Genomic DNA, 8,885 nt, shown 5'->3' with positions numbered 1-8,885 from the left:
TCTCTCTCTCTCTTTCTCTGTCTCTCTGTTTCTTTTACATTACCTCAGATATTTTTTATTTTCTTTCAAATTTAAAGCAAGTTTATATGATCAAATCAAATATTGTCGTTTGATTTTTTTTTTGATTAATTATTGCAATTAATTATTCTCTCTCTCTCTCTCTCTCTTTCTCTCTTTGTTTCTCTTTCTCTTCCTTTCTCTCTCTTACACATACACATACATATATAAAGATACATATTTAGTTCATACATTTTGTTGTCAATAAGAACGATTTATTTATTTTTTTTTTAAGTCACGATTGAAACCTACTAGTCATAAGTAACGAACTTCTAATGTTTATATTTCTCTTGCGTCGGTTTAACTTGTTTTTCATTATCCAAACGTTTCGTCCTTTTAGGACGCGTGAGTTATCGTCGAAGTCAGTCCGAATGTAGACACCGAGCGGTACGATTCAGTTTTTGATTATCAAGTATATTCGCAAATTTGTATTTTACATTTTACTTAACAATTTCAATCATTACTCAATCGTCATTCCATTTTATTAAAATTCCTTTTTCTTGTCATATTATAACCAATATATCATTCTATTAGATATTATCAGAATTATAATAAGCATTTCGAATAATCGTTCAATTCTCATTAATACAATTTTCCGTTGAATATAATTAGCAATAATGATTTTCTTTATCAACAAAATCATTATCACGGATCTATCATCATCTCCTATACACTTTTTCATTATCATTAAAAATATTTTTACACTTTTAACGATCGTTAGATAATTAATACCCGAATATTTATTTCTACGTACAAAAGCATTTGATCTTAATATGTCGAATTTATTTTACGATGAGTATACTATAAATCCGTCAAAATGGCCGATTGGAGTAGTTAATTTTTTAGTCGAAAAATAAATTTTTACGATAACGAATAAGATTATTACGTCGATAACGAGAAAATAGGACCTTTATCGTTCACGATAGCCACTTAATACTGAGATTTCAAGCTTTTTTCTTTTACTTTATTTTTTTCTTTCTTTCTCTATCTCTATTTCTATCTCTTTCTCGCTTTGCAACGAACGGAAACTCGAAACGATAGCGGTAACGAAGCTCTATCGAGCTGTTAGGTATACCATAGGAAGGACGAAATCGAAGGGTTCGATCCAAGGCTCGAGGTAATTCAAACCGGAAGAGGATAGCGCGGAGAGCGGCTTTAATCGAATGTTCCTGTTATCTGACGTCTTCATTAAGCGCAGGGTCATATCGATCGTCGTTCAGTAATAAGAGTGAAACATAATGAGCAATTACTGCGTTATAACGTACGTGAACTGCCAAAATTCATTTCTCCCGATTAAACAATTATATTATTAAACGTATGGATTATTTATCGAAAAAGTTGGTCGTTATAATTAGTTCGTTAATATAATTATCGTAAAACTAATATCAATTATATTAATTAAAGTGATATATATATTTATTTATCTTTTTTTGTAATTTTTTTTTTTTTTAATTAAAACATTCATATTTATAGGTAATGATTTGAAAAAGTAAAAATGTATTAATCAGATATTCTATGTTATAATAAATATATATATTTTATATTATATATATTTGTTTATTATAAATATTGATATATATATATATACATTTATCGTTGATTAACAACTTGAATATAATGTATTTAATTAGGATTAATGTATTTAGATTTTATTAATTAATAAAACTGTTAGAAGTTATATTAATTTTAGTTCGCGTAAATAGAGAAATGAGAAACAAATTGATTGATATTATTTAAAACGTAAGCTCAATGATAATACAGAATGAAAACTATCGCATAGAACCCGAATGTTTATATAAGCTGTTATATCTACAAAAACATCGACATAAGAAAAGGTCGTAGATAAGAGAAGGTCAACGAAATAATGGAAATCAACAAATTCGGCAATTGAATTACGACTTTTCGAAGAGACGGATCAATTAATAAGTACGTATATAAAAATATAAATATATTACATATATTTAAGCATATACGCATATTAAGACTAGATTTATTATCGCAGAAAGAAATTCGATGTAATTAATATTATATATATCCAAATTTTGCATTTGAATAATTACATATTAATTACTAAAGTAGTATTGATAATATTTAATATATAAATACATATATTTATATTTATATAAATCTCATATATATATTCGTCTCTTAGATATTTATATATAAATATATATTTATATCTATATATGTACCTATATATAGATCTGTATATATACACACACATATATATATACATACATAGATATATATATATATAATATATAATTATCGTTTAAATACTATTAATAACTTTTATCATATATTACCGATAATACGTACATACATACATACATACATATATACATACGTACGTACATACATACATAAATATATAAACCTGTTAACGTTTTTGAAATAAGAAAAAAAAAAAAAGAAAGAAATAAAAAGGTAGACCGATAAAGAGAATTTCTAACGAAGCCAATAACGAACTTAATACACTTAAATTATCATCAAAGACTAGAAACGATTTCACCTCTCGACCTCTTTACATAAATCAGGAATGTTTAACCTGGTAGACCAGCTGTCTCTCCCAGTGAACAGGGAACCTTAGAATCGTTAGGAAGCTAGTACTATAGTATCAACGATCACGTTCCGAATCATTCCGTATGCCGTAGTCGTACGATGTGTCTAGCTTTGCCTATTCGAACGTAAAGCTCAACAACGTGTATCTCTACGTTATCCTTCGATCCCAGGAACATAAATGTTGCTACAAACATATTTGTACCGAATAGGATGATTTGGTGTTAGCATCTTCACTTACGATCAGAATCAACAAAACCTGGATTTATGTTGGTTAGCTTGCTTTATAGCTTAAGGGATGAGTATGGTGGTAATAATCGAGAACATGAATGAATAATCCACCCTCTTCTCGAATTATCTTCACGAAGGGTTAGAGTAAAATGCTCTTTCTCTTCCCTCTGTCTCTCTCTCTCTCTCTCTTTCTTTCTTTCTATAGTATTTACAAACTCCAAGCTCCACTTGGAGATTTGTTTGACGAGAGTATTCTGGATCTAACGATTAATCAGTTGCTATTAATTAACCTCAGAATCGCATTTCCATCCTAGTCTCTCTTCCATAGCTTTCGTCGACATGCTCGAGGCTCTTCCTTCGGATTTGAACGTACACACCCATCTATAGGGTGAATTCGTATGAAAAGGTGTTATGAATTAAAAGGATAAAAAGAGTTCAGTTTTCTTTTAATTGGAGAATTCAGAGATGATGAAATTTTCTATTTTTATATGTTGAACATATGTGAAGTGCATAGAAGAAGATAGAAAGGAAGTAAAACATGGAGAATAGATAATATTTGTTCTTAATGTTATGTTATTCGTTTGAAAACGAACGATGTTGGCGTTGTGATTCGTATGTATGTATGTATATATATATAATATGATGTATGATATATAATATATGTATATAATATTTTATATATAATTATTATTTTATAATAAATTTAATTATGTTATATACAACATATATATATATTATATATATAAAAAAAAAATATTTCGTCGAAATTAAAGTCACGTATAAATGAGCTTTATACTTTATCGATGTTGATATATACATATAATTTAAACGAAAACAAGAGAAATAATTCAAATCGATATTTTCGAAGGACACGATGAGAAAAACACTCTCTTTAACACTTTTAGTGGTAACGTTCTACATACTGCGAGGTAACTATCACTTTTTGCATTAACTTTTATAAGCTAGCACTTAACAGTACGTCAGGCCGTTAATTATGATCAGCCACTCGGTTAATCGCTTTTCTCTTTGCTTCTCCTTCAACGACGTTGCTACAACGTTGTTCATAGTACATACTCACACACACATACACACACACATGTACATACATATATACATCGTACATACATACGTACGTAACAGTAACGTACTAGCTAGCCAAGCAACAACAACAATGACGAGGACAACGACAACGACAATAACGAGGACGACGAGAGTGGCGACAGAGATGATGATAGTGGTAGTAGTAGTGATATTGGTGATGGTAATGGTGCTGCTGGTGTTGGTGTTGGTGTTGGCGTTAGTGGTTGTGATGGTTATGAGATGGTGGTGGTGCTGGCGGCGGCATTCTGTTGTTAGAGAACGGAAGGTTTGACGTGTGTAAACAGAATCTTGAGTCATTGGTATATACACGCTGGTATGGTGGTGGTAGTAGTAGTGGTATGGTGGTGGTTAGTGGTGGTGATGGTTGGTGGTGGTAGTAGTGGTCGAGAGGGATACACGTTCGTAGCCTTCCAAGTGAACAAGAAAACCTTTCACGTATTTATCGAACGCTTTGCTTCACGATCTTTCAATCTTCCTTTTTTTTTTTTATGACTGTATTGTAAGCTTTATACTCTTCCTCTTTTTTTTTTCTTCTTTAATATAGAGTAGTTTAATTAAATGCGTTTTACATGGTCGATCTTAATTATCGCGAAGATAATTCCATGGATATTTTTAATAGTGATAAAGTGTCTTGGAGATGTTTAAAGATAGAAATCATTAAAAGAAGAAATAATACGAAGTTGACGTAGATTCGAATTGATTGGATTAAATCTTATTAGATCATTATTATTGATTATTAATTATTATTCTTAGAGTATTTGCTAAATTTTTGTTCGTTAAAGCTTTCAACAAGATCGTTGATTCGATCGATGTCCAAAGAAAGAAAAGTATATTTATAAAAGTACGAGAAATTGTAATGTCAAGATAAAACTAAATATCTTTAGATTTTTGTCTTAGATAACCTTAGATTTTTGTCAGATGGGATCTAAACAGTCGAATTTCTTGTTTACGCTACGAGCCCACCTTTCGCTATTATTGTCTGGCTTGTATCTTTCTAGGGAAATAAGTGTTTAAGTAAAAATGTCTAAGGGCCGTAACAATGGCGAGCAATCAATTTTTTTATCCTTGACGAGCGTCCAACGAAATCTTGATCAGATAACCTGGCGCTTGAGAAAAAACATTAAGAAAAAAAAAAAAACGAAGAATACGAATGAAAGGGTTAAAATCGTTAACGATAAATAATGATAAGAAAACAATTCTGTTTTTAGACTATTTAATACCACGCATACCATTACAAACAACATAACCTAATTTTAAAAATGGCGAACGAACGAAAGAAGAGCGTGAACATCGTTTACGAATTGTTTCTTGAAAATAATTTGTTAGATCCGACAAACTGAAGATAAAAACGAAGATGCTATCTCGTGCGTTATCACAGCGCGTTATTACAAGTCGTTTGTTCAATCCGATCAAAAGGAAAAAAAGAAAAAGAAAGAAAGAAAGATAAAAAAAGTAGCAAAAGAAAAAAACAAAAATAAATAAATAAATAAATAAATAAATAAATAAGTAAACAAATAAATAATTTACAAGAAGCGAATAGATGATCAGTAAAACAAGATATAATCCAACGAAAGTGAGATAACAATCAATATACGAGAACTGGCATGATGACGATCGATTAAAGCGACGATGCGATATCTACGGGTTTTAAGGGGTGGGTGAGATCGAAGGGTGGGAGATGGAGGAGTAGAAGGAGAAATAGGAGTAGGAGGAGAGGGAGAAGAGTGCGGAACGATTGAAGAGGGTGTTACACTGGCATAGAGAGAAACTGTCGAAGCGGAATATCGTCGTCCGTGCACGTAGCAACATTGGTTAGTATAGTAGAGTTATAGGTAGTAGTCGAAATACTACGGCTACTACGACGTGTTACTATTGTTCGATGTATAATAGTCTTAATTAAAATGGCGGTCTAACGAACACCGCTAACTGCGGTAATCCGACGTGCCTCATTGGTAATCCCTTGGCCATACTGACGAACACGAATGCATAACATTGCTCCCTTCTATCTCTTTCCCACCCCCATATGTCATTCTCTCGTCACTCTGCTAGCACATTCACTACCTCCCATCGGAGACTTCCTCCCCTCCTCGTCTCCTCATCTCCTTTTACCCAACCTCCACGATTATACGATAGGCAATCGCTATTTCAACGTCATCAAATCGACGACAAAACAAACGTGGAGTCTAACGTGACAGTGACAAGTTAGAGTTAAACGTCTTCGGGGAGATTCTATCTCTCTCTCTCTCTTTCTCTCTCTCTCTCTCTCTCTCTCTCTCTCTCTCTCTATCTTTCTATCTCTATTTATCTGTCTATCTCTCTCTTTCTCTATGCCTAACCTTCCAACAGGATTTATTTCAATGATGTGTCCTTAGGGGGAAAAAACAGTGTCGCAGGCAAGATTTCGAAGAGATCGCGTAGATTATCGAGTCAGCAAATATTCGGTTCTCTTTGATAGTTGTTATTTTATTATTGGATTACATTTGATCGAATAGATATTTCTTACGAGCTGGGAATTAATTAAGATCGGTTATCGAATTAAAATAACTCTAATCGTAATATTTAATAATTGCGATCGATTCGCTCATTTTTATAACAATGTATTAATTCTAATTTGTTACAAAGGTATGAAGGTACGATGTTAAAGTTCAGTTTTCGTTTGTTTTCTTTCTCTTTGGTAGAAACATTTCTAACTAAAAATTTTTCCATTTTTGTATATTACTTTTCTTTTGTATAATTCCTTAATATATAATAAATACATGCACATATATATGTATATTTATATCTTATTTAATATGAAAGATTATTTGTTAGATCAATGACCGTTTCATAATATTATAATTGAAATGAAATTGGTACATTCGGAAACTTAGTGAAATGAATTAATTCAATTAGAGAAATGAAATAATCCTTTTGTTTTGTTTCCTCTTTTGAAGAGACTCCATTAATAATTATTTAGTTATTATTAATGATCGAAATGTTAAATTACCTGGTAGCAATAAGAGGACAGGTAATACTCGGTGATGCCCAAGCTTCAGGACTCCATGGTGCACATTCGTAAAGCCTTAATTCTCTTCCTGAAACCGCACCAAAGACGCTACGCCATCCTCCAGCACAACCAGTCGCCAAAGCAAATCCACTTCCGGCACCTCGTGAGGTACTTGCACTACTTCCGGCTCCATCCTCGCTACTCTCACTGCTTGCACTTCCTTTCTGTTATCAGATATCAATATCTTTATCAATATCGTTAATATCGATTTATACATATATATAGGATATCCAAAAAGGTTGGGATCAAATTTATACTACGTATTATTGAGAACAAATAAATGATATAAAAGTTCATATAAACTTATATTTAAAAATACTTTAATGAAAGGATATATAACATTTTTTAAGATATGTAAAGGTATTTATAATTTATTATGACAGTTATAAAAAAAATGTTCGAAAATTCTAGCCTCTGTAAGAACGCAGGCTTCCATTAGTCGAATTAATGATCGTCGATCTCTTTCAAATATTTTAAATGTATTGGTAATAATAGTAAATGCATTTTGAATACATTTTCACAGATTATCTTCTATAAACAGTGACTGTCATTGTTAATTATAATACGTATACATGCAAGAAAAGAGAATTATAAAACAAAAAGAAGGAAATCATTAATTCAAACATTTCTACAAATTATGAATATCTATAAAAGAATATATATATATATATTTTTTCGATAAAGCATTTTTGAGCATAAGTTTATACAAATATTTTTCATATATTCAATCTCAGTAATACGTAACAAGTTTGGTCTCAACTTTTTTAGACACACTCTATATATGTATTTATACATATGTATTTATACATATGTATAATATATATTTACATACATTCTTCCAATTTATTCGATCAATTTATTATTATTATTTCTTTTTAATGGATGTGTATATATTCAAAAAAAAAAAGAAAAGAAAAAACTGTATGTATTTATATATATATATAAATATGATAATAAATAACTTTAAATTATATAATACTAACAATATTATTCCTCATAATAATTATTAACAAATGATTTGAAGTTTGGAGAGAAAAACTTCTTTTCATTCGATACTATTAATTATTACTTACTAATTATCATCATCATTATCATCATCATTATTATTATTTTATTTATCCATAACAAATTCGCAAAAAAATGTGTTTATTATCGTTCCTCGAAAAGAATATTCTCTTTCTTTCATTACACCGATAACATTAAGAAAAATTATACGAAATTAAATATAATAACTATCCTTTTGTTCGAGTTCATTAAAATGACAATGTAAAACGAACGATATAAAAGTAGAAATATTCGTAACGAGTCGAATCGATCGAATCGAATCGAAACGAAACGAAACGAAACGAAACGAAACGAAACGAATCTTTGATAACGTCACGTGATTTCCTCCCTCTCTCTTTTTCTTTCTCTTCTTTTTTTTCTCCCTATAGATAACGTTAACAATTCACGATAAGGTTAACGACCTCTCATTCGGTATCCCTAAAACCACGGCACTTCAGAGACACAGAATCGAGAATTAATCGAACTGTCAAATTCCGACGTTTCCCGTCGAAAACATTGCGCGTTTACGTTGCACCAGACAGGAGTTACAATTCTCTCGCGATCCTCTTCTTTTCATTTTTCCCTTTCCCTCTATCTATCTATCTATCTCTCTTTCTCTCTCTTTCTATATATATATATATATATATATATATATATCTTTATCCCTCATACTCCTCTCTTTTCATCCACCCCATATTCTCCTTTCCACTAGAGTCATCAAAATGAAACGTACGGACCTTTCGGGTGGCCGCAACGAGATGGTTTAATTACTCGTTTCGAATCCGCAGTTTCACCTCCATGAACTTCACTTCCTCTTCTCTCCGTGGGGGAGGGGTTGTATTTTTTT

General features: G+C 31.1%; 1 protein-coding gene across 2 annotated transcripts in view; it reads right to left on the bottom strand.

The window, feature by feature from the left end:
- Positions 1–8,885, bottom strand: part of LOC122633907 (beta-1-syntrophin) — a 543,550-nt gene that overhangs the window by 24,266 nt on the left and 510,399 nt on the right. For both annotated transcript variants that reach the window (XM_043822372.1, XM_043822373.1), the window contains exon 5: positions 6,935–7,158. In XM_043822372.1, coding sequence (XP_043678307.1) covers positions 6,935–7,158 — 224 coding nt within the window. The remainder of the gene's footprint in view (positions 1–6,934; positions 7,159–8,885) is intronic.

Source organism: Vespula pensylvanica, chromosome 13 (assembly GCF_014466175.1).
Source record: "Vespula pensylvanica isolate Volc-1 chromosome 13, ASM1446617v1, whole genome shotgun sequence".
Lineage (NCBI taxonomy): Eukaryota > Metazoa > Arthropoda > Insecta > Hymenoptera > Vespidae > Vespula > Vespula pensylvanica.
Note: the sequence above shows the minus strand (reverse complement) of the source record. Positions and strands in the feature narration are given on the sequence as shown.